The following is a 25840-nucleotide window of genomic DNA, read 5'->3' on the forward strand; positions in this document are numbered from 1 at the left end:
TCATTCTAGTGAATGAAGTGAGAGGAGAGAGCTGGATGGGAGATTTCAGACTGTGGTAGTAATGCCCATTTCTGAGGCAGAGCCCCCCTCATCTTAGGCTACTCAAGCAGAGGTTTACAAGTTGATAAGGAATAACTATAAATCTGAAGAACTGATGCTGATTATGTGAGAATTCATTCCTATGCTCAAATGAAGATATCTATGGTCCAAAGGGCTATTTAAATTTACCTTTTCCAGATTCAGAGGTAATATAGGCTTTCCTCACAACTGATATTTTCCAAAACATTGTAGAGTACTTAAAACTAATTACATGCTACTTTTCCCAGTAAAATTCAGTTCACTGGTCACTTAGAATTCTGCAACAGTCATCAACATCTAGGGATACATTCATAAAATGGGCTACAATATTAAGGTCTGCTGGGAGCCGGTGGCTCATGCCTGTAATCCTAGCTACTCAGGAGGCTGAGATCTGAGGATCCTGGTTCAAAGCCAGCCCAGGCAGAAAAGTCTGAGCGACTTAATCTCCAATAAGCCACAAAATCAGAAGTGGTGCTGTGACTCAAGTGGTAGCTACCCTTGAGTTGAAGAGCTGAGGGACAGCATCAGGCCCAGAGTTCAAGCCCCACAACCCAAAATTAAAAGCCAGAATACAAATTAGATAGATAGATAGATAGAGATAGATCCCTAGCACATGGAGCTAATGTTTGATAGACGTGTCCATTGTTTTAGTTTACTTTGGAGCCAAGGTAAGATTCTAAAATCCCTAGAGGAAAACAGAATTAAGGCAATAGAAGAGTTCAAGTCCACAGTAGCAAAGGCAATGACCACTCTGGCAGTTTGTACAGCTGCCAAGCCATGGAGGAGACAAACGCTGAGGTCACTTCTAGAAGTTTCTGTAATAGTTCAGAATAAACATAGAACTTTCCTTAGCCTGCACCAAAGGTTATGTACAGTTTAGATAATTATAGATCTTGAGGTCCAGAAGGAAGTGCCCTAGTTAAATTGTAGCCAGAAAAATAACTATGCCAGGAATGTGGACCTCTTCCAATATCTTAAGCGGGAAACTTGGACTCCTCTCTGACCTCCATCCAAGGCTGTTTAGTCTCAACTCCCACCAAAACTAGTGTTAATTCCTGCCTGATAATTTTATTCTAAAAGTTACATTTAAAAGGAATTGTACAATTAATCTAAATGCCTTTCTCACAGAGCTCCATGTGGAAGTTTTACTTGGGATGCTTCAAAATAGTTGGGCATTCACTGTGTACCAAAGATTACTCCTGTTTTGCAGATTATTTAATTTTCCAACAGTGTGAGTTAATACAAACTCAGGAGTTAGATGCCTGGGTTCAAAACTGCCCTGCTGGGCTGATGATATAGCTTAGTATTTGTGTATAAAGCCCTGGGTTCAGACCTCAGCACTATAAAACAAACCTGCTGCCCTGCTATTTACTGGGCAAGTTACTTTTGATTTCTCCATCAATAAAATGAGTATAATGCTTCTTTTTTGGGGGTGGGGTGGGCAGTACTTGAGATTGAACTCAGAGCCTAACATTTGCTAAGCAATCACTACAGCCAAGTTCCTAGTCCCTTTGGCTTTAGTTGGTTTTGAATAATCACGTTTTTTTGTTTTTGTTTTTTGTTTTGTTTTTCTCCTCAGGCTGGCCAGAACCATGATCCTATTTATGCCTCTTTTGTAGTTGGGATGAAAGGCATGAACCACTATGCCCAGCTTATTGGTTGAGATGGGATCTTTTTTTTTTTTTTTTAAGTATTAAGTAGTTGTACAAAAGGGTTTCAATTCCACAAGTCATGTTATGAGTATAATGCATTGTGATCAATATCACCCCTTCCCCATAGTTCTCCCTCAAGGCAGGATATGTATCCTTTTTTTTTTTTTTTTTTTTTTTTGTCAGTCGTGGGGCTTGAACTCTGGGCCTGGGCGCTGTCCCTCAGCTCTTCAGCTCAAGGCGAGCGCTCTACCACTTGAGCTACAGCACCACTTCCGGTTTTCTGGTGGTTTATTTGAGATAGGAGTCTCACGGTCTCTCCTGCCCGGGCTGGCTTTGAACTGCGATCCTCAGATCTCAGCCTCCTGAGTAGCTAGGATTACAGGCGTGAGCCACCAGCGCCCGGCTGGATATGTATCCTTTTGCCTGAGCAAAGTGCAATCTTCTAGATCTCTATTTCCCAAGTAGCTAGGCTTACAGGCTTGACACATTGTACCTGGCTAACACATGTGTGTGTATATATATACACACACATACACATATACACACATATATGTATATACATGTATATTAATATATAATACAATAATGTATATATAAATATTAATATATATGTATATATACATATATATGGCACTTAGGAAACTTTCTGGTATGTAATAAGCACTCATTCAGTAAAATTTAAGGGAGTCACTGTCATGTGTGTTTCATCACTTACTGGTAGCAAGCTTTGTAAAACAGAAACAGTAGCTATGTTTAGAGCTGACTTATTCTAGAAATTTCTGGCAATATTCCAGAGTAAAGAACCTGGAGGGAAAAAAATACAGCAGTGAGAACACCTACAGGTCCTTGCGATGGATTCTACTGATATCTACGTCTACAGGTAAACACTCAGGTCTCTAAAGACCAACAGACTGTAGGACATGCTTCATTCTGCTCCTGCCATCTGCTCTAGATCATCACTGAAAGGCAGCTTCCATTTGCATTCCCTCCCACCCCCACCCCGGCCACATCCCCCACACATTCAATAGCCACCATCAAGCTGAGATAGGAACAAAGCGCAAACACCAAAAGGAAAAGCTAGTAGTTTATATAGATAGATATATAGATATATAGATATTGATATATATTGTGTTTACATAGTCCACAAGTTAAATGCAGGTATCCATAAGAAGAGCATTAACAATAAAAATACAATCTGTGTGTAGCCAAGTACAGAGACTTAAAATGGTAAAACAGCAAAAAGGATCTCACAAAAGTACAAATATACAGTACAAATTGATTTATTTAAAACAGTTACAAAAAAGCACAACAAAATAGAGATTATCCTTAGAATTATTAATGCTTTGTTAAAGATCAGGTAGGATTAGAGGGTAAGAAATGGTATTGGGTGGGGGGAGCACCTGACTAGTTCTAAGGCTTTAGATACAATGCAGTTGATTACATATTAGTTCAGCCATTACATACTGGGGATAGTAGTGGGGGGATCAGTAATTTATCTACAGGGAACTCCTACGCAAATAAGATCCATTCAGACTTCCCCAGTGCCACTCTCCTTAGGACCCTAAAGCCACCTGGATGACAAAATTCCCATTCTTTTCTCTCCACCCCATTCCCTATCCATACATTCTTCCCTCCCCTAAGGTGCTGTGCAAGCTAAGAGCAGTCTGCTCTCTGTAGCTGGAACATATACTGTTTTGACTACAGGGATCCTGTGTGACTTAGGACAGTTTGTTGTTGTTGTTTTTTTTTAAATACTTCCAAGTTAGCCATGAGTACAGTCAGTCTCTTCCCCAACAATCTAGAGTCTGTTGAAATCCAAGTATGAAGCAAGCAAGGGATCAACTCTGCCATTAACAATACTAGCAGCTCACTAACCCTTTCAGCTCACAACCATATGCAAATTCCCTGTCCAAGGGGTGGGTGTAAACCACTGTGTCAACAGTTCTCTCTGTCTCTCTCTCTCTCTCTAAAGAACCTAAGTCCTCATGACAGTCATAAAGACAAAATAAACGCTTGCAAGTTGGACAATATGTAAAGGCACATGGGCTGCTGCCACCCACACTGCAGACAGGAACCCAGTTGGGGCCATCTTCACTGCTGGGCCTTGCAGTGGAATGGCTTTGGGATCACACAGACTTTGAGTTTGTAATCTACTGGGAGAAGATCTAGGCTTAACAGGAGTACTAATAAAGAAAACTTTAGTGTGAAAAGTGCATTTATTACTACTGTTCCTGCTGAGGAGGGTCAGCAGGGCAAACCCACCGCCTCTCCACCTCCTGCCCCAGGCACTGTGCACAGTCTGCAGGTATGGAGAGTGCAGCCAACTCTAGCACAGAGAGGGTCAGTGTCATCCTAGGCCCAGACCAGGTTTCTGGTCCAAAGATGGTTCCTAGATAGAGTTGAAAGAGCAACTGATAACTACAGAGACCCAGATGCTAATTTTATTATTGCATATTGTGGGAGATCATTCCTACTCCAGGGAAACTAGAGGGTGAAGCTTTCCCAGCCAAGGGCTCACAGGTTCCTGATCAACAACCAACCTAGTAGGGTTCAACTCTTCAACTGTAGTGTACTTTTTCCCACCTGGAAAGTATTGTAGCTTCAGTGTGATTTAGTGAACTTATCCCTAGGAGGTCAAACATCTCTAAAACTTGGCCTCTGCCCATTTACTTTGCTTCTCAGACCATGGTCTAATCTCCCAGTCGATTCAGTTAATCTTGTTATCAGTACTTCAGCAGACCTGGGCCCTTGCCCAGCCAACCCATGCCCTCCTTCACCTCCAGTGTGATGCTCAACTCAATATGCCTGCTTGACACAGGTGTGAATCACAGCACCATTCCATGCTTCCCCTAAATCGCCCATGATGCCCACTGGTAAAAGTAAGAGTAACCTCCCTGGAGAACTGTCTCAGTCAAACTTCAAACCCTCTCCCAAGACCAGAATTCACATAACTGGAGCTAGATGAACTTCACTGGGATGTTGGCACAGGTCCTAACATGGTTCTTCCTCAGTTTTCAAAACAGGATACTACAAGGGAAAAAAAATTAACACAACAGAAAACCCCTAATAGGACCTGTTTGTCTCTCCCTCAGGACAGGAGATCTTTGGAACCAAAGGGCTCCTGACAGCACAGAGGCCATATCCCTTTGGATTCACCAGCCCAGCAGCAGCATTTCATACCATCTCTATTCGACACAACTATGCTAGGCAATAACACTGGCAGAGTACAGGTAAGAATGGATAGGATGCCTGAAGTTAATCTGCATGGCCAAAGACACAGGAGGATAGGAAGCTCTAGTAGGCAGCAGGTAGGACAGTGAGCAGACAGCAGCAGTGTCAAAGCAGCACAGCAGCACAAGCCTGTGGTTAGGACCAACTGAGACCAAGAGTATAGAAGGATTAAGTCAGACCTCCTGGGACCCCACCCCTCAGGACAAATGCTCAACACCAAGCTTCCCGATCCCTCCCCTTCTAAGAACACTAGTCTTGATGGCTATGAAGACTTATGTTACACCATCCTTTACTAGGTTCCCGTCTCCTAATTCATATAGGAATTCCTATATATATCAGTGGTGTCATCATTCCTCTTCTCTCTCAACTGAGAATGTCCTACCACTAACTAGAGTTGGTTGGTTTTTGGCAACTGCCCATTCCCCTAAAACTGACAGCTTCCCACTAGAATGGCCAATCTCTAAAATCCACTCTCATGTATACTGCAAACTTAGGAAATTTCTATAGGGAAGAACAGACACTGCACGAGTTGCTCTTACTTTTCAGGCCTGGAAGAAAAGGCTTTAAAAGAAGGAAAAGGCAAACATAAGGCCAAGGCTCAGACCAAAACTTAAAGCACAAAGCTTCTTTTCCTGGAGACCATACTTAATGAAGGACATCTCTGCCACTCAGAAAAATCAAGTATTAATATGTTACGTAGGCATGGCACAATATAAAGGGAGCTATTAGAATTGCTTCACCAAGCAAGACACAAGAGGAATCACAGCAGGTCAGGGACCAACTTGCTAAGACCCCCAACAATTTCTTTTGCCAGGACCCTGTGCAAGTTACCAAGTTGGGAAGTCACAACTAGCCTGAATAGAGAAGGGTGATTTCACTTAAACTACAGGCTTGCTCCCTTAATGAAGAAGCTCAGTTGGTATTTGAGGTGGGCATTTATTGAGTGTCTACTGTGTGCATGTCAATATATTCAATTGATAAGCCTTCCTATGAGGAAGGACTCTTGTAGAACCTAATGCATACAATAATCCCTAGGAATGAGCTGCTCATAAAACAGCCAGAGATGAGGCCTTCTCCCAAGGTGCTCATTTGAAGGAACTCAGGACTCAACCCCACAGACCCCACTGTAGGAAACAAGCCAGAGAAAGCAGCATTCAGAGAACAGGAGACAGAGAAAGGAAAGGACATGATCTCAAATGATCTCAAGTTGGGGTGTGGTTCTGACATGAACCAGAGACTGAAGTATTTGCAGTCAGGTCAGCAGCTTCCATTGGATGGACCACCAAAAAGCTCACTAACCAGGTAACTGCGCTCAAGGTATGAAACAGTGAAGTGCAGGGCTTGTAGCAAACAAGCCAGTTTCAGTCACTCTGTTCCCCCAGGAGAACAACCTTTAGCACCTAAACATTAAGAATGACTCCATTCTCAGAACTTCCCCTCCCCCCCAGGAGGTAGGTAAAATTATTTATCCCCATTTGGCAGCTGGGGAGGAAGTGAAAGAATGAGAGGTCATAAGACTTGACAGACCATAGCTCAGACCTCAGAAATTTGGGACTCCTGGTTCGATTCCTGGTGACAGGCCAGGCCTTGGCCAATCCAAGTACATCTACAAAAGAAATGCCAGGTTCATACCCTGGGAGAAATCTACTGGACAGATGTATGGACAATACCCTGAGTTGCCTTCAAAAGTCTAAAGAACCCGCCCCCCCCACCCCCAACACACACACCAAAACAAACCAAAGGACCACTCACCTACCTGAAAGCTAGTGCGAGAGTCTAAATCCTAATACCCGGTGTAATCCCACAGTCCAAGCTGACAATAAAAATTGGGGAGGCAGTGGGGATTTGAGCTTAAGACCTAGAGAAGCAAATCCAACTAAGCCTGAAGACATTCCTGCAGAGGAATACACCACCATGAAATCAAACCTACTTCAGATACTGAAATGTTACCAAGACTATCCTAGACCCATAGGAGTGGCAGTGGGAGGGGAAAGAGCAGACATGCCCAAATGCCAGGAGAGGGGCAGTAGAGTTCAGATGAGAGGGGGCCATTAAAAAATATCAGGAATTGCCCCAACAGGCACCCTGGCCCAGGGCACGGCTCCCTCCTTGTGTCTCCACCAAGCTGCCGGGCAGTAGAAGAGGGGGACATGATTTTAAATTTAAAAATAAATATTAGGTGATGAGAAAACCAGAGACAGCCCCTACAAACCAAAAACTAGAGGCCTTGGTCAGAGCGGACAAAGCCAGTTTTGCAGAAGATGAAAGGCAGTGCAGCTACACAAAGCCCAGGTCAAGACACCATGCAGAGGTCAGGGCAGCAGAAGGGTAAGGGCAGCGCAGGCACTTAGGCACAACATAGACAAGACAACAGAGGGGCATAGGTACCTGGGGTAAAGGGTCCACTGGTTCTTTCAAGTCACCATTACCAACTAGAGACTCAAGGAAATCCCAAAGCAGGCCTGGCACGTTGAATAGGAGGAGGTTTGTTAGGTCAGCCACCTTTCCAGAAGCTTGACAACCTGGTGGTCAGGTCTCTCCTCAAAGTCCCATGACTGGGTCCTGGGCAAGGCAGTCCTTCTCTCTGAACCCTGGAGGGGCCTCTCTCTCTCTCCTAGCCCCCAAGCTGCTAGAAGCCTTGTGGGAGGAATGGTGAGGAGAGATGGGAAAGGGCTGAAGCAGAGGATTAAGCAGAGTCCTGTAGATTAAGAGTGCTCCTCCCCCACAAACCCAGCCATAGACATTTGTAACAAAGTCACCCCTTAAAGTGCACATCTCTCACAAGAAGGGCTCTGGGCGAGAACCCTCTTATTTCCAACCATGGGCATCCTGCCCTCCCACCAAAAAAAAAAAAAAAATACAAACAAACAAAAAAAAAAAAAAGAAAACTTCAGTCTTACTGCTACTATAAGCTGTGGATCATCATTTTTGGCTCTTTCTTTACTCCCTCCCTCTGCCGTCTGCTCCCAAAGCCTGTACTGTTCCTTGCAGGAGCTAGGGATGGGAAGGAAAGAATGAGGAGGCCCTTGTTTTGGAATGTTTCTTATCCTGTATGCGCCCCCTCCTTCCTCGCTCTAGACCTGCTGCTCCAGATCACAGGATTCCCCGCGGGCTGTCCTGAAAGGGTGACATGGGGTAATGAGCAACAGATCCTGCCTTGAGAGGCTACCTTTACACCTCCCCTTTCCCTCAAATCTCACTGCCTAGAGACCATTCCCTGCTCAGTCAGCGTGTGCAAATCCTCCACCTGCTCATGGTGAGGCTCACCTGTGGGGTTAAAGCCCCAGTCCTGGTGTAGGAAAGAGATTCATTTTCCCGCATTGGAACGCCCTTCAATAGACAGCTTTACCTCCTGTGGAATGAAAGAGGGACGGAGCAGCGCAGCCCGTGCCTCCTCCCCTTGCATGCTGTATCTTTGGAAGGTGGGGGCTGGCCAGCAGGCCTGAGCACCAGGCTCAGACTGGGAGGACTCTACCACATGGGAGCCTTCTCCTGCGGACTGGCTCTTCCCCTCACTGTCACATAAGTCTCTGGGCCCCAGGACTGTCCTCTCAGGCCTTTCTCGAGGGAGACCCAGCTGGCCTGGGGGAACGCAGCTGGCCTGAGAAACTGAGTTACTGTTCAAGCTCTGTAAACTTATAGAGATGCAGACATCTCCCACCTGTAGCCGATGGCAGGGCAGAGAGAAGAGCTGTGCAGTCCGCCCAGGGCTGCAGGAGGACCAACCCTGGCCATATACAAAGAATGGGTGCTCAGGGGGCACCTCGATGCTCACTTTGCTCTGCTGCTCACCAACAACAAAATGCAGCATGACAAATCCAGGCCACTGGCTCTCTTGAATGTCCACAACTGTGCTAGAGTCAATCTTCAGCCCCCCGCTCACTTCGGCACTGCGCACAAAATCCTGGGTCTGGAGGTCCTCCACTCGCTTCAGCTCCCCTGTAGCCAGCTGGATGATGGCGCCTTTCATGAAATGGGAGGGCAAGTGGGAGGAGGTAATGGGGGGTGGTGTTGGCTCCTTGTCTGGGAAGGTGGCTCTGGCCTGCATGTCTAGACTTGATGCCACTAGGATCTCTGAGCTCACAGGCAGTAGGCTTGGGTCAGTTCCAGGGGGCACCAGGTTGCCATTGGCTACAACCATTGCTTTGGGTAAAGGTCTGTGTTTCACCGGTTCCTGATAGGGCTGAGGGTAGAACCCACGGGCCTGATTCTTCTCTGCCAGTTCTACAGGGTTCCTGGCTGATCCTCGTCCCTCACCCTGATGGTCAGGGGTATGATGGGATAGGTTGAGAGGGCTGGGTTCATCCTTCCTCTGAGCTGCCACCACGCGATAGTCCTGAGAAGCTAAAGCGCCAACCACCCGCTGGACCTCGAGGTCGGTGTCTGGAGTCCCTCGGTGTGCTGGTGCTGCCACCTCCACCCGTGGAGTCTGAGAACCTGAAAACAACTGTCCATCCACCACACATTCTACCACCGACACCAGTCCTTGGCTTTCACCCTTGCTGCTGGGGGAGTCAAGGGCTTCACTTTCCCGTCTTACTGAATTTCGCTCTCGTTGTCTCTGTCCTCCATTGGCAGCAGCCGCTTCTAGAGCAGACTGGCTCTCCTGAGGGGTAAGAATTGGGTTGGCACCTACTGAAGGGGCTTCATGCAATGTATACCCAGCGGGTAGCCTAGACATCTGATAATAAATGGGCATCCGGCCTGGAGCGAGGTCCAGTGGCTGAGTACTCGAGTGATGAGGCAACTGGCCGGATGGGGAGGTGGCCGAAGGAGCTTTGCTAAATGAACGGGCTGGGGATGAAGCCTGGGGAGGAGGAGTGGCTTCTTCTGCCAGGAGTGAGGCGTATGGCACAAAGTGTGGAAGGTGAGAGGTGGTGAGGTTGGCAGAAGGAGAGAGGAGGGGACCTGGTAGGAAATTGGGTGGCACAGCATAGGGAAGGCTGTAAGGAGACCCAATGAACTGCAGTGAGGTGGACGGGAGCTGAGCGTAGTGGATTGGGGGATAGTGGAGTCCTGGATGTTGAATCAGTGAAGACGCTACATTAAACGTGGGGGGCATGGGACTCATGTTCACTACGGAGGGGAGGCCAGTGGGTGAGAAGGTGGCAGGTGGCATAGCCACCTTATATAGCATACCATACTGGTCTACTGTCAGACCAGTGATGGCCTCAGCTCCATCACCCCCCAGGCTGACTCTGCCTCCGGCCTGGCTCTGCCCGGCGACCACAACCCCTCGGGACCATTCAGAGGCATCACTGGAGGGTGTGTGGTTTGTGGAGCAGCTGGTAGTTCTCCCCATATCCTCGCTGGTCACGGGGAGGTCTCGTTTCTTTGGTGGAAGGCATTCCTGACTCCTCTCATGAACAGGTTTCATATTGCTTTGTGGTGGTCCTGGAGCCTGGAAATGGTTGGCTTGCTCCTTGGGGCATCAGAAGGAGCTTCTCTGTGGTTTCCCTGCACCCCTTACTGCTGCTGGCTGGGGTGCCCACATCTGCTAGGGAACAAATCAGAAGCAAAGAAAAGTAACCTAGGGAACCAAGTCAAAGGGAATAGCAAGTAAGGACTGCGTCCAGGGAGGAAGAGGTAACAAAGAAACCCAGTGGGAAAAGGAGGCATGAGAAAAAGGCAGACAAGAAGGCTACCTCCTCCTTGGCCTCCACCAAGAAAGAAACAGTCAGAAAAAACCACAAAGCAAAAAGCTACATGACTGAGCATTCCAGATGTACAAATAACCTGAGGGCTCCACAACAGTTCAGATGAACAGATCCCAGCTTAGTTTGCTTCTCATGAGGACCTTAACTCCTCTGTTTTATCCCTGAAGTGGGGATTTGAACACATGCACATGGTCTCTGCTACAAGCTTTTTTCCCCTAAGTTTCTCTTTTGGCTACCAAAGAGTAAAGTGCCATCTTCTTTCCCTGAATGTATGACCTCATTCTTGCTTCCTTTCCCCAGACTAATTTGGGTTATGATCTCACCTACTCCCATCCCTCCCACCTCACGATTGGCTAAACTCCTGGCCTTTGATTTCTATCACAAGAAAACTTGCTAAGCCCTGACGTTTGCTTACCTTTTTTTTTTCTTTTAACTTTGCTTCCTAGACATATTATGAAGGATAGTATCTCTCTTGTCCCAAGAAACTATATTCCAATTTAAACAATGAAACTCTTCTAACCTCATATAAACTTCCTGTTCACTTGTCTGGAAAGATTTCTTTGCTTCTTATTGACCACCTTCAACTTGCCTGCTCTCTCTGTCTTGTTTGTCTCTTTTGCCAATGGCAGCTTTTCCTAGATCAGTTCTAGATACCATTTAATAAAATCATGATTTATTTCTATCTTAAATCTATATGACTCATAAGAAAACTCTTGCTTTCTCCTACTCTCCTATTGTCATCTTTCAAAAGTTTTTTCTTTCCTTTTCTTTTTTTTTCTCCCCAGTAGTGGGGTTTGAACTTAGGTCTTCATGCTGGCTAGACAAATCCTCTACCTCCTAAGCTATGCCTCCATCCTTTTGGAGATAATTTCTGAGATAAGATCTTGCTTTCTGCCTGGGCCAGGCTGGACCACACACCACCAACAATCATGCTCAGTTTTTCTGTTGACATGGGGGGTCTCAAACTTTTTTTGACTGGGCTGGGGCTGGAACTGCAATCCTTCCAATCTCTTACTTCCATAGTAGTTGCAATTATAGGCCTAAGCCACTACAACCTGGCTCACAATGCTTTTATGCACTGTCAAAAAGTTACCTTTTTCATCTGAACATTTCCAAGTATATAAACTTTGCCACCTATTTCAATCAGGTTCTACTTCTTTAGACCTGAGAAGAGTTTTCTATATTACATTGCTTCCCAATATCACATCCCAGATATTTTCTACAACAAGGAATCCTAACTGTCTGTATTACCTGAGCTTCTGACGGTGCTTCTGAGCAGCTGTAGTAAGTGTCCTCCCAGCTGACTTGGGAGCCTAAAAGACAGAAATAGGAATGGAGTAAGACTGACCTCTAGATCATTACAAGAGGCAATTCAAAGCCACACAAAACACTGAAGTCCACAAGGAAGTCTTGCCTCATCTTCTTCAGACTTAATACCACATTTATGTAGAGTGCCTAGGCAGTGGAAAAGAAAACAAAAATAACCTCTAATATGTAAGAAGACATCCCTAGAAAAAAGTTTCTATGTATCAACTTTTCTTCATTCCCTATCCTACTCCCAAAGCTGTATTTCCAATCCAGATTTCAGTTAAGTGTACAAATAAAAGACTTTTAACACTATTCCCAAGTTAACAATTGGGAGTAGGTAATTTCACCTTTATTCAGGGTCTATGAATACACTGATGTGAAGGTTATTTAAATAAGAAAGGTGGCACTAGAGGAAAAAGAATTATGTTTCTGGGGCATAAAAAGAGGTCATGGGGGAGTCACTCAAGGGGGAAGCCTTCTTAATCGTTTTCAGAGTTAAAAAAAAAAGGTGTGTATGTGTAAATTTTTTTCTGAGTGACAACTCAGTACATGTAGTACTAAGTCAGGTATGACAGAAACTGAAAACATCATTTTGGGCCCTCATACAGCTAACGACAGAAAAAATACAACTGTCATTAAGCTATCAATATATCTGAATCTACACTTAACCCGAAATGTCAAACACTAAAGAATAAAGCTATGCCAAGCACTAGTGGCTCATGCCTATAATCCTAGCTACTCAGGAAGCTGAGATCTGAGAATTGCTGTTCGAAGCCAGCCCAGGCAGAAAAGTTCCTGAGACTCTTATCTCCAACTGACCACTTCTTATTTCCAACTGACCACCAAAAAGCTGGAAATGGAGTTGTGGCTCAAGTGGCAGTGCACAAGCCTTGAGTGAAAAATCTAAGGGACAGCATCCAGGCCCTGAGTTCAAGCCCCTGCACCAGCACAAAAAGGGAGGAATAAAAATGTTAGAGCTTTCACCTCCGAACACAGAAAGCAGCGGCGTATGAGTATGCTGAGTAACTACTGTCCTGCCAAAGTCCCACAGAACTCTCACTACAAACCGCAATCCAAACGGAAGGCACTATTTATTTCAACATTTGACGTGTGAAGGCAATCGCAAAGGGTGAAAAGACAGGACAACCAGGTGGAGAATCAAATTCCTAATCCCACAAACCAATCACACAGAGGGCACAAGTCATCCACCCGTTCTCTGCCGGCAGTTTCAATTAAGTGAAAATCATCTAGCCTTCTTCATTCCCAACAAGAGATTGAGGTCACAGCTTCACTCCCACAATGACCCTTGCTCTCTCTGCGGCTAAAACGTTGAAGCAAACCTGCCCCAGTGTCGCTGAGGGGTTAGAAGACACAAGCTAAAAGGACTGAACGGGGGGGGGGGGGGGAGGAGGGAAGGGGGGCGGCTTGCCGGAAGGACGGCGGTGCGAAGCCTGGGCGCCAGGTGTCCACCAGGCAAAACACATTTCGGAATCTGAAACCTCGGCCTCCGGAGGGGCTTAAAGAGAAATCCAGTGGCAGACGCGGCTTGTGAACTTCACTGCGCTGCAGGGCCAGGAGAACCATTCCGAAGCACTGCCAACAAGACCCGAGAGCTAGCTTCGCCTCGCCACGCTGGGGTCGGAATCGAGAGGTTAGAGAAGCCCCGCGGGGGACCCCCCGATTCTCCATGGGGAGGAGTGCACCCGACAGAAAGGGAGAAGCTGGGAGGAAGCCAGCGTTCCCGCAGCGGTCTTCGCTCCATCAAAGAAAGGGAAGCACGGAAATGGTTAAGCCTGCCGTGAGAGTCGGGGGTCGGCCTGCGAGCCGCCGGGCAGAGCGAGGCCCCGCTGCCGATGCTTCCTTGTTTGGGGTCCCCTTCCCGCGCCGAGGACTCCGGCTTTCTGCCCGGCGGGGACACAACCGGGGGGCAGCGGTGCCTGGAGCCGCCTTCCGGGCCAGGCGGGAGAGAAGCGTGCCGGGGGTCGGGGCGCGGTCTCCTCCGCTCCCTCCGTCCGCGGTTTTCGGGCCCAGTGCGGTGGGGCAACGGGCTCCGAGGGGCCACTTCCTCTGGAGCTCCGAACCCAGACCTGTTTTCCCTCGGCCAGGCCGGCCCCGCGGCCACCACTCCCGGCGACACTCACCGGCCCATCTCACAGCGCTCCCCGGGCTCCTCCCGCTCGTCCGGGAGCCGCCGCGACCGCGGCCGCCGCCATCCCCGGCCCCGGAGCCGCCCCACACCCAGCGCCCCCCCACCCGCCCTAGCCGGGCGCCCGGAGATGGCATCGAGCGCTCCTGCCTCGGGCGCGGAGCGATGACGTCATGGACCGGTACCCGGGAAGGGCGGGGGCTTGGCCATCCGTTTGTAGCGTGTAGCGCCGCGTCTGGTGGGAAAATGAACTTCCCCCTCCCTGAGAACCGATCACGTGACTGGGGCTGGGCGCGACTCCTTCATCCTAACCCTAAAATGACCTTTCCATCTTCCCACAGTAGGAAGTTTTGGGGTTCCCAAACTGAGCCACAGAGTGTGGCCCGCGGCGAACCCCATTGTCTGGACGTCCGGTCCTGATTTGTGCAGCCGCTGGCACGAACTTTCAGCAATGTCCTGGTGGCCCAGGCCCAGGAGAGAGAAGAGAAGCCTCCTGGAGAGGAGCTCTATACAATGAGAGTGGACCCCAACCCAGAGTCTAGGGGAAGAGAAGCAAGCCCGGGGAGACCTTCCAGATTGTGGAGAATGAGAAGAAGGATTTTACTATGGTGGAATGCAGCTTGGATGAACAAATCGACTTCCTAATCACACGAACGTCTGATAGACTTACGTGAAAACAGAATCAAACAGTTGGTGGTTAGATGATAGCTACATTTAAAAAGTAGTTATGCATATTTTGTAAAAGGGCACTAAAAATCAAGTTTGAACACTGAAGAGATAAGATTCAAATTGGACTTTTTTTTTCTCCTTTTGGTTTCCTCTGCGTGTATGTGTGCTTGTGTACTGGAGCTTGAACTCAGGCTTGTGACTTTTTCTGCTCAAGGCTGGTGCTCTACCACTTGAACCACACCTCCACTTCCAGCTTTATGCTGACTGGGCTGAGAACCTTGATTGTTAGATTTCAGCCTCCTTAGTAGATAGGATTCTAGGCACAAATTACCAATGAACAGCTTTCTTTTAATTTCTGTTTGAAAAAAACAACTGATTTTTATTTGGTTATAAAAAATAGTGGATGAAGAAAAAAAGTTGTCTATGGTCCCAAATGTATAGCTGTATGATTTAGGAAAGTCCTTTTTACCATTTTTGTTTGTATTTCTACTACAATGGATGGGAAAAAGAAATGCAGAATTCTGCCCCCCCCCCAAAAAAAAAGGAAGGAGAAATGGAAAAGAGGGAATGAAGGAGAAGGAAAGGAAAAGATAAAAAGTCCAAGCATTTGTGTGTGTGTGTGTGTGTGTGTGTGTGTGTGTGTGTGTGTGTGTGTGTGTGTGTGTGTGTGTGTGTGTGTGCAGTCCAGAGGGGCTTGTTCTGCTTTTTCTCTCCCAGCTGGCCCTCTTATCACTTGAGCCATGCCTCCAGTTCCAAGTCCAAGCATTTTGTTAATGGAAAAAAATAAGCAAGTATGGGCAATAGGACATCATGTATTTAACGTTAAAAGATACATCGTAGGGCTAGGAATGTGGCTTAGTGGTAGACTGCTTGCCTAGCATACATTAAGCCCTGGGTTCCATTCTTTAGTACCACTCAAACAGAAAAAGCTAGAAGTGACACTGTGGAGCAAGTGGTAGAGTGCTAGCCTTGAGCAAAAGAAGCTCAGGCCCTGAGTTTAAGCCCCAGGACTGGCCAAAAAAAAAAAAAAAGTGGAAGCATAGTTTAAGTAGCATAGTGCCTGTCTAGCAAATAGAAGACCCTAAATTGCTCCTGTACCTCCAAAGATAAATAAATATTGGCTAATCCTGAGGAACAAAGTAGAACTGAGTGCTAGTAGATGATCTCTAATATTCTAGGGAATGGGAATTCTTACACACCAATTTTGATATTTTCTCACTCAGAAGGGCACAAAGAACCATCAAAATTATTGAGCAACACACATACTTGGCTCCACTGGTTATAAAATAATGAAGCTACTACTGTCATCTGAATCAGCAGAGGGCTTCTGATATAACATTAATATTACTCATGACAGTCTATGTGCATGCTCATTCGCTCTCTTTCCTGTCTCTCAGTTTGGCCAAGAAGGAAATCCTGTGGTCATTCAGTGAAATCATTTTAACTCTAACTGGCATCCTGGTTTCTAATTCATTGCTTAGTGCACCAAACCAGCATTAATAATGCCAAGCTAGAAATGCACTGTTTGTATTCAGGATAGCTGATTTCTAGAAGAACAAGATGTACACTCTGCTCATTTGTTGATACAAGGTTGAAACAGGAGTCACAGATAGAAGCAAGCAAAAAAGAAATTTTAAGTGAGGACTATTAGTCATTAACACAATGACAATGCAAAAGTGTGTTCTGACTAAGCAGTAGCTCACACTTATAATCTTAGGTACTCATGAGGCTGAGGTCAGAAGATCAAAGTTCAAAGATAGCTTAGGCAGACAAATTTGTGAGATTCTTATTTCCAATTAACCAGCAAAAAGCTGGAACTGGAGGTTCCAGGGGGTAATGTTGATTGAAAGTGCAAGGCCTTGAGTTCAAGCCCCAGTACCTGCACAAAAACAACAACAAGAACAACAAACTGAAATGTTCAGATGATTTCCTCTTTTGACATTGAAGTCCCAAGGGGTAGATCCTATCTCTGCTGTATGGTGTTCCCTAAACTCTGCTTCAGGCAATCCTCATTTCTTTGGTAGTGCATTGCTCTCTCTTCCTTCTTCTTTTCTTTTCCATTCCTCCTTTTTTTCCATTTCTCCCTTCCTTCCTGTCTTTTTTTTTTTTCTCATCGTGGGACCTGAACTCTGAGCATGGGTGTTGTCCCAGAGCTCTTCAGCTGCAGGTGAGTATTCTACCTCTTGAGCCACAGTGCCACTTCCAGTTTTCTGGTGGTTCATTGGAGATAAAAGTCTCACAGATTTTCCTGCCAAGGCTGGCTTTGAACCATGATCCTCAGATCTCAGCCCCCTGAGTAGCTAGGATTACAGGCGTGAGCCACCAGCACCTGGCTCCCTCCTTTCTTCTTTTCTTCTTTCCTTCCTTTTTTTCTTTCTTTCCTTCCTTCCTTCCTTCCTTCCTTCCTTCCTTCCTTCCTTCCTTCCTTCCTTCCTTTCTTTCTTTCTTTCTTTCTTTCTTTCTTTCTTTCTTTCTTTCCTTTCTTCATTTTCCCACTAGAGATTTAAATAAGGGACTTCTACTTGCTAGGTAGGTATTTAATCACTTGAGCCATGCCTCCTCTACACTTTTTTTACACTGGTATTTTTGAGGTAGGGTCTTTTTTTAAATCTCTGAGCATAACAAGTGCACCACCACACCAGCCATTGGTTGAGAAGGAGTCTCATCTAGGATGGTCTCAAACCTTAATCCTCTAGTCTCTTCTCCCAGCTCAGATATTTTTAATATTTTTATTATCTTTAAGTAGTTGTACAAAGGAGTTAGCATTCAACAATCACTTCAGGTCTTAAAAAGTAGATGGCAGCAATGGGAGGGAGGGAACAAGTGGGAAAGAGGGAACAGCTGATGCTATGCAAAACAAAAGGAATGTACATATCACCCAATGTGGAAGAAATAACTGTATTACAAAGTTCATAGAACTTATAAATGTTATAGACCATGATAGACAATTTGCTCCATCCAAGTTAGAATATGTTTGTGACTGCCGGGCGCTGGTGGCTCACGCCTGTAATCCTAGCTACTCAGGAGGCTGAGATCTGAGGATCGCGGTTCAAAGCCAGCCCCGGCAGGAGAGACCATGAGACTCCTATCTCCAATAAACCACCAGAAAACCAGAAGTGGCGCTGTAGCTCAAGTGGTAGAGTGCTCGCCTTGAGCTGAAGAGCTGAGGGACAGTGCCCAGGCCCAGAGTTCAAGCCCCACGACCGACAAAAAAAAAAAAGAATATGTTTGTGACTTTAACTAAGCATCACTATCCCACAATACTGTGAAATTTGGGAAATTATGTAACCACTTAATCACAATAAAAATTTTGAAAAAAAAATAAAGTAGATAGCTTAGGTAACTGATTCAATAGTCAAGGACAGAAACTTAGCTTTCTTCCTTCCTTCCTTCCTTCCTTCCTTCCTTCCTTCCTTCCTTCCTTCCTTCCTTCCTTCCATAGTACTAGGGGTTGAACTCAGGATCTCATACTAGGCAGGCACTCTTATCACTTGAGCCATACCCCTGAAAGCCCTTTTGCTATGATTAATTTTGTTATAGGGTCTCACTTTTTATCCAGGCTGGCCTGGACTATAGTCCTCCTACTTAGACTTCCTGCAATAGCTGGAAAACAGACATACTCTATTGCTGTTAAGATGGGGTCTCAAGAAAGTTTAGTCCAGGGGCTGGGAAGGTGGCTCAGTGGTAGAGTGCTTGCCTTGCAATGCATGAGGCCCTGGGTTCGATTCCTCAGCACCACATAAGCAAAAAAAAAAAAAAAAAGCCGGAAGTGGCACTGTGGCTCAAGTGGTAGAGCGCTAGCCTTGAGCTGAAGAGCTGAGGGACAGCACCCAGGCCCAGAGTTCAGGCCCCACAACCTGACCCAAAAAAAAAAAAAAAAAAAGTTTAGTCCAGGCTAGACCTGAACTGTGACCCTTCCAATCTCAGCCTTCTCTATAGCTAGGATTACAAATGTGAACCAATGTGCTTGGCTAGCTATCTGTCTTCAAGCTCTCTCATCTGGAAGTCCTTTACTCTTTTTTTTTTTGTCGGTCATGGGGCTTGAACTCTGGGGCTTGGGCGCTGTCTCTGTGCTCTTCAGCTCAAGGCGAGTGCTCTACTGCTGCTTGAGCCACAGCACCACTTCCGGTTTTCTAGTGGTTAATTGGAGATAAGAGTCTCACGTACTTTCCTACCCGGGCTGGCTTTGAACTGGGATCCTCAGATCTCAGCCTCCTGAGTAGCTAGGATTACAGGCGTGAGCCACCAGTGCCTAGTGGCTTGCTTAGTTCCAGCAAAACTGGGAATGTGAGTGTATGAATGTATTCTCAACTTGTCCAGGACAGTTAACAGAAATTTGTACTCAGTAAGATTGGAAAAGAAGTAAGGGAGAAGGTCTAAAACAGAGATTTCAGCCTAGCAGCAGTTTCTCCTTCACTTACAATTCTGGGCTTTTATTCCAAAAGCTCTGCACTAAGTCCGAGTTTCTTATTTCCACTAAACTTTAAGAACTGATCAAGTAAAGGAAGATTTTTCAAAGGTGTTTGGGACATTGAGAGACTGAAGAGTTGCACTTCAATCTGTTTTGTTCAGGTCTCTGAATATTTGCTGCATTCCTTTGTTGTGCATAGATTGAATTTTTGTGATGGGAGAGTTTGCAGTAGTCAGGTGGAAGGAAAACAAGAGAAGAACCTTGTTCTGCTGGTTATTCCTCTCCTCCAGCAGCCAGAGCATTCCAACCTGCTGTCTATGTTTCTTAGTTTGTCACTGGTGATTTTTGTGGACCATTAGTATACACAGACAAAGCTCAGACAGCTGTCCCAACCTTATTCAGTCTCTAAGGATCAAACCAGAGAGATGTGCTGATAAAGGAAAACACGTCATAAAAAGAAGAGATAGCTAATGTGTTCTTGCTTATACTGCCATAGCATCTTCCTTGAATGCTTCATTTTAGGACAGAAACGGAAGCTAGTAGCAGGAACACTTAACTAGGCCCAGGCAGGCAGTGTGATGATACATCCTCAGTGAGTTTAGCTTTCCCTAACATGTATTGTGCCTGGCACTAGTTTATGTTTCAAAAGCTTTTGTTGCTCACTGCCAGTGCCTCACAACTTCAATCCTTGCTACTCAGGAGGCTGAGATCTGAAGATCAAAGTTCCAAGCCAGCTTGGGCAGAAAAGTCTGTGGGACTCTTATCTGAAAAGCCAGAAGTGGAGCTATGGCTCAAGGGGTAGAGTGATAGCCTTGAGTGAAAAAGCTAAATGACACTGCCCAGGCTGTGTGTTCAAACCCCACTACTAGCACACATGCGTGCATGCACACATGCACTCACACTCACACATACAATCTTTTCTTTTACAATGTTCAAATTTAGAAATAAGCAACTTCTTAATGTTTTTTGTCTCAAACTCACTGTTGCTCGCTTTTACTAAATTGCTGTCACTTAATTACTGTCACTGAAGCCAGGCCTCCAGCCTCAAAATATGCAAGTTGTAAGTGGCTGTCTCTTCTACGTCTCTGAATAATTCTACGTCCACACTTCCACCTGTTTTTAATGGTCTGTGACCTCTCCAGGTTCCAAAAGGGATTTCCCTTTCAAGTTCATTAATGCTTTATTTTAAAGGAGGTTTAGAGTGACTAATAAGTCCTTTGAGGAGAGGAATCTCCTTTGTCTGCTCCCTCACACCCTTGCCAAAGACATTTTTTTTTTTTTAATCAGAAACTTCCTGCAGACCTCTTGGTAAAGACACAGATGACTAGAATAAACTGAAGGAGGCTAAGTGCAGTGGTGCAGAGGGCAAGTTCAGAAGGATCTCAGTTAGAGGGCAGCCTGGGCAAAAATGTTAGCAATGTTCCATTTCTACAAACCGATCAAGCACAGTGGTCTGTATCTGTAATCCCAGCTATGTGGGAAGCATAGGTAAGAGAATTGTGTTAAATGCAAAAAAAAAAACCCAAAACTGGAGACTTTATCTGAGAACTAACTAAACAGGGGCTGAGGGTATAGCACAAGTGATAAAGTATCATTCTAGCAAGTGTCAGGCCCCTGAGTTCAAACCCTGACACTGCCAAAAACAAAAACAAAAACAACAAAAAGTATAAAAGAGAATAAAACCTAACTTGTAATTGGAATTGGATAAGAGTCACATCTGGAGGACTGATTCACAGAGAGAAAAGAGTTAAGTAACCAGGAATTCCTTACATGGAGAGAGAGAGAGAGAGAGAGAGAGAGAGAGAGAGAGTGTACTAGCATTTGAATTCATGGTTTCCTGCTTGTTAGGCAAGTATCCTACCATTTCAGCCACACCTCCAGCCATATACTTAAAAGAGCTTGTTAAATGAATGAATGAATAAATGAGTGAGTGTGGGAAAACCAGAATCAAGTATAATATTGACACTTTTGCTCTGAGAAGCTTGCTTAGTAACATGGTTTGTGAGCTGCTGCATCTCGTGGTGAAACAGTGTTCCAGTTTACTGTCCATGCTTATTACATTGGAGTTAACTTCCAATGGGTCATCAATCACCTAAAACCCCTGGAGAAAAGAAAAATAAAAAGGATGAGAAAGTACTCTAGGAAGAGCTCAAGCTGCCCCCTGGATCCCTGTAAAATCCCCAAAATTATGGACAGATCATTGAAGATCTCGCTTTGAAATCCTCGTTTAGCAATTTTGGAGATTTGGGGACTGTTTCTGGTGTTCAAGAATGCAATAATAATTTTAGGATGATCTAGTTGTTTCCCAGGTAACCAAGGGACTGTTCTTTTTTTTTTTTTTTCTGCTTATGTGGTGCTGAGGAATCAAACCCAGGACCTCAGGCATGCAAGGCAAGCACTCTACCACTGAGCCGCCTTCCCAGCCCCCAAGGGACTGTTCTTTACCTCCACCGTATCAATGTCACTATCCTGATTCTAATAATCTGCTTAGAGTTTTGCAAGCTGTTTCTTGTGAGGACAACTAGATAAAGGGCAATCTCTCTCTCTCTCTCTCTCTCTCTCTCTCTCTCTCTCTCTCTCTCTCTCTCTCTCTCTCTCTCTCTCTCTCTCTCTCTCTCTCTCTCTCTCTCTCTCTCTCTCTCTCTCTCTCTCTCTCACACACACACACACACACACACACACACACACACACACACACACACACACGGGTATCCCCAATTCTAAAATGTAAAACTAGGTCCAGATTACTGGGATTCTTTTTGCCAAGAGAAGGAACTTCATCTAATCTGTTTTTTCAGATCTAAATAGCAATTAAGTTTGAGCCCTCTGATCAAATTTTTTGTCTGGCTTCTTTACTTTCTTTTCAAGCCACCAAAAAAATGTTCTTCCTTTTGCAGGATGATAGCTCAGCTCAAGTAAAGTTTCACCCCTGAAAGAAATAGTACAGCCAGGCACTGGTGGCTCACGCCTGTAATCCTAGCTACTCAGGAGGCTGAGATCTGAGGATCGTGGTTCAAAACCAGCCTGGGAGGGAAAACCCAGAAGACTCTTATCTCCAACCACCAGAAAACTGGAAGTGGTGTTATGGCTCAAGTGGTAGAAAGCTCACCTTGAGCTGAAGAGCTGAGGGATAGCGCCCAAGCCCAGACTACCAAAAAAAAAAAAAAAGAAAGAAAGAAAGAAAAAGAAATAGTACAACATTACACTCTTTTTTTTTTGTCTTTTTATTTCCTGTTGTCTTCTCTGCTATTTCTTCATTCCAGTACTTCCCATAAAATATTAACTCCGGGCTGGGAAGGTGGCTCAGTGGTAGAGCGCTTGCCTTGCATGCCTGAGGCCCTGGGTTCGATTCCTCAGCACCACATAAGCAGAAAAAAAAAGCCGGAAGTGGCGCTGTGGCTCAAGTGGTAGAGCCCTAGCCTTGAGCTGAAGAGCTGAGGGACAGCGCCCAGGCCCAGAGTTCAGGCCCCACGACCGGACCCAAAAATAAATAAATAAATAAATAATAAAATAAAATAAAATATTAACTCCTCCATTAACTAAAAAATAAAAATAAAAAATTGATCAAACCTGGTACCAGTGGATCACACCTGTAATCCTAGCTACTCATGAGGCTAAGATCTGAGGATTGTGGCTCAAAGACAGCAAGGGCAGTAAAGTCCATGTGACTCTGATCTCCAATTAACTACCAAAAAGCCAGAAGTGGAGCTGTGGCTCAAAAGTATTCCAATGCTAGCTTTGAGCACAAATGCTTAAGGCAAGTGCCCAGACCCTGAGTTCAAGCCCCAGGACCCACACAGGAAACAAAACAAAACAAAAATTGATGGTCTTTGATGAAAAGGAAGGTTGAAATGAATGATGTATTGCCTGAAATGCATTTCACTGTGTGCTCAGTAAATAACCCTGTTGACATACGATTATCTATTGGTAGGGAAACAGCTGTTACTCAAATGTCCAAATTGATTTTTGGACATCCTTTAACCAGACCCTTCTTTTTTTTTTTTTTTTTTTTTTGAGATAGGTGTTTTCAGCCTAGGCTTACCTTCAACTGGCCTCAGTCTGAAGAGCTGAGATTCTAGTCAACCACCACCACACCCAACTCCTTTAGTTAGATCTTGCAAGTGTGTAGCCAGGAGTTAGATTATGGGGGACTAAGGAAATCAATACAAAACAAATTGAAGGTAGGCAAATCTAGCAGTATCCATTATTATTAATATAAACAGGATCATCTTGATGGTGTACACAAAACTTGTAAAAAGTTTTATTCCTTCCTTTCTTCCTCCCTCCCCCCTTCCCTCTTTCCTCCCTTTCCCCCTTCTTTCTCTTGATGCTACTGGTGGGGTTTTTTTTTTGGGTCTGGTTGTGGAGCCTGAACTCTGGGCCTGGGCGCTGTCCCTCAGCTCTTCAGCTCAAGTCTAGCAAGCGCGCGCGTGTGTGTGTGTGTGTGTGTGTGTGTGTGTGTGTGTGTGTGTGTGTGTGTGTGTGTGTGTGTGTGTGTGTGTGTGTGTGTGTGTGTGTGTGGTGTTGGCTATTGAACCTAGGACCTCAGTCCTAATAAATTTGGAACCACATGTCCATGTATTCCTTTACTTGATCCTCATGACCTAGTAATGCTTATTGTTAATCAGATAAATATTATTCCCTTTTTACAAATGAAAAAAAAAACAGTGCAAAAGTGATAGAAGTTAAACAAATTGTCTTTAAAATTCATTTTAAAAAGTGTATAATAGTAAATCTTGACCTTTTTCTTGTTTTTGCAAACACTGGAAGTTGAACCCTACACAACTATGCCCAAACTATTTTTTTTTTTTTTTGCCAATTGTAGGGCTTGAACTCAGGGTCTAGGCATTGTTCCTGAGCTCCTTTGCCCAAGGCTAGCACTCTATCACTTTGAGCCACAGTGCCACTTCAGGTTTTTTTGGTATTTAACTGTAGATAAGAGTCTTAAAGACTTTCCTGCCCAGACTGGCTTTCAACTGTGATCCTCAGAACTTAGCCTCCCAAGCAGCTAGGATTACATGTGTGAGCTCCCAACTTCCAGCTTATCTCTAATTTTTGTTGTGTATGTACTAGTGCTGGGACTTTAACTCTGGGCCTTACATTTTTGCTCAGCTTTTTTTTTTTTTTTTTTTTTTTTTTTTACTTATTTCTGGTGTTCTATCACTTGATTTACACTTCCACTCCTGCTGTTTACTGGTAAATTTGAAGATGGAATCTAACAAACTTTTCTGCCCAGGCTGGCCCTGAGCCATAATCCTCCAGATCTCAGCCTCCTAAATAGCTAAGATCTTTAGGCAGTAACCATAGGGATTCTCTCTTGCTAGTTTCGAAGGTATGCAAGCAGGAAATAATTATCTTCCCAAAGTCAGGACTCAAAGCTCTCTAAGAGGGTCTCAAAGGCATCCCTTTCCTTAACTACAGGAGTCATCAGTAGAATATGGTCACAAGTACCAAGGATCCCACAAACCAGCTGACCATCAGTCAGATGGATCATGTTAAAAGACTGCTCCAAGTGTCCACTGCACACTGGCATTTTAGAAGCCGTCTTGATCTTGTCATATTTTTTCACTCTATACTTAAGGGAGTAATTCACTTACAGACTGTTGATCCTAGTAACTGAAACTTCCTTAATGCTCCTGGGGCTCTTGAATGGAAATGATCTCCATAACACATTCCATACATTCCTCTCTAAAAGTCTCTTTATTTTATTTTTATTTTTGGTAGAAGTTGTGCAAGCTGGAAAAAATTTGAACATCAAACAAGACTATAACAAGTTAAATACATAGGCATTTTTCCAGCAGCCAAGTCACCTACTGTTCCGGATTGTTTTGATTCCTGTATTTATAATAAAAAGATGTTTCAGCCAGGTGCTGGTGGCTCATGCCTAAGAGACTGAGATCTGAGGATCGTGGTTCAAAGTCAGCCTGGAGAGACAAATTGTTGAGACTCTTTTTTTATTGTTGTTGGGGGGGGGGGGGGTCTGGTCATGGGGCCTGAACTCTGGGCCTGGGCGCTGTCCCTCAGCTCTTCAGCTCAAGGCTAGCACTCTACCACTTGAGCCACAGCGCCACTTCCAGCTTTTTTGTTTCTTTTTGCTTATGTGGTGCTGAGGAATTGAACCCAGGGCCTCATGTATGCAAGGCAAGTGCTCTACCACTGAGCCACCTTCCCAGCTCCTGTTGAGACACTTATCTCCAATTAACCACCAAAAAACTGGAAGTGGCTCAAGTGGTAGAGAACCAACCTTGAACAAAAAAGCTCAGGGACAACTCCCAGGCCCCAATACTGGCCCACAAAACGTGTTTCAGGGACCAATGCATTTCTCTCAAAAAGCTTTCTGTGTGTTACATGTACTAGACATGCTAAATTATTGTTTAGTCTTTAAGAAGTCATGTATTTAGGGGGAGGGGAACAGGGAGAGAGATAGAGGGTAGATTTGATTGAAGTACATTGTTGTTACATGTGTTTGGAAATGTCACAATAAAACTACCCATGTACAACCCCAAAAGGTACTAATAAAAATCTTTTACAGGGGCTGGGAAGGTGGCCCAGTGGAAGAGTGCTTTCCTTGCATGCATGAGGCCCTGGGTTCGATTCCTCAGCACCACATAAGCAGAAAAAGCCAGTAGTGGAGCTGTGCCTCAAGTGGTGAGCGCTAGCCTTGAGCTGAAGAGCTGAGGGACAGCGC

At 45.1% G+C, this 25840-nt stretch overlaps 1 protein-coding gene across 4 annotated transcripts in view; it reads right to left on the reverse strand.

Moving 5' to 3' along the window:
• Positions 1 to 14152, reverse strand: part of Atxn1l (ataxin 1 like) — a 37866-nt gene extending 23714 nt beyond the window's left edge. For 2 of the 4 annotated variants that reach the window (XR_011372708.1, XM_070026211.1), the window contains exons 1-3: positions 14068 to 14152; positions 11870 to 11931; positions 8229 to 10455 (exon numbers count right to left, since the gene is read on the reverse strand). Coding sequence is in view for 3 of the 4 variants with exons in the window: in XM_070026211.1 (XP_069882312.1) it covers positions 8269 to 10338 (2070 nt within the window). In the remaining variant the exon portion in view is untranslated. Of the gene's footprint in view, positions 1 to 6679; positions 10459 to 11869; positions 11932 to 14067 lie in introns of those variants that run through there. The other 2 variants (XM_070026208.1, XM_070026209.1) reach the window with 2 other exon arrangements.
• Between the last annotated feature and the right edge of the window lie 11688 nt (positions 14153 to 25840).

Source organism: Dipodomys merriami, unplaced genomic scaffold (assembly GCF_024711535.1).
Source record: "Dipodomys merriami isolate MVZ:Mamm:240054 unplaced genomic scaffold, mDipMer1.0.p SCAF_176, whole genome shotgun sequence".
Classification (NCBI taxonomy): domain Eukaryota; kingdom Metazoa; phylum Chordata; class Mammalia; order Rodentia; family Heteromyidae; genus Dipodomys; species Dipodomys merriami.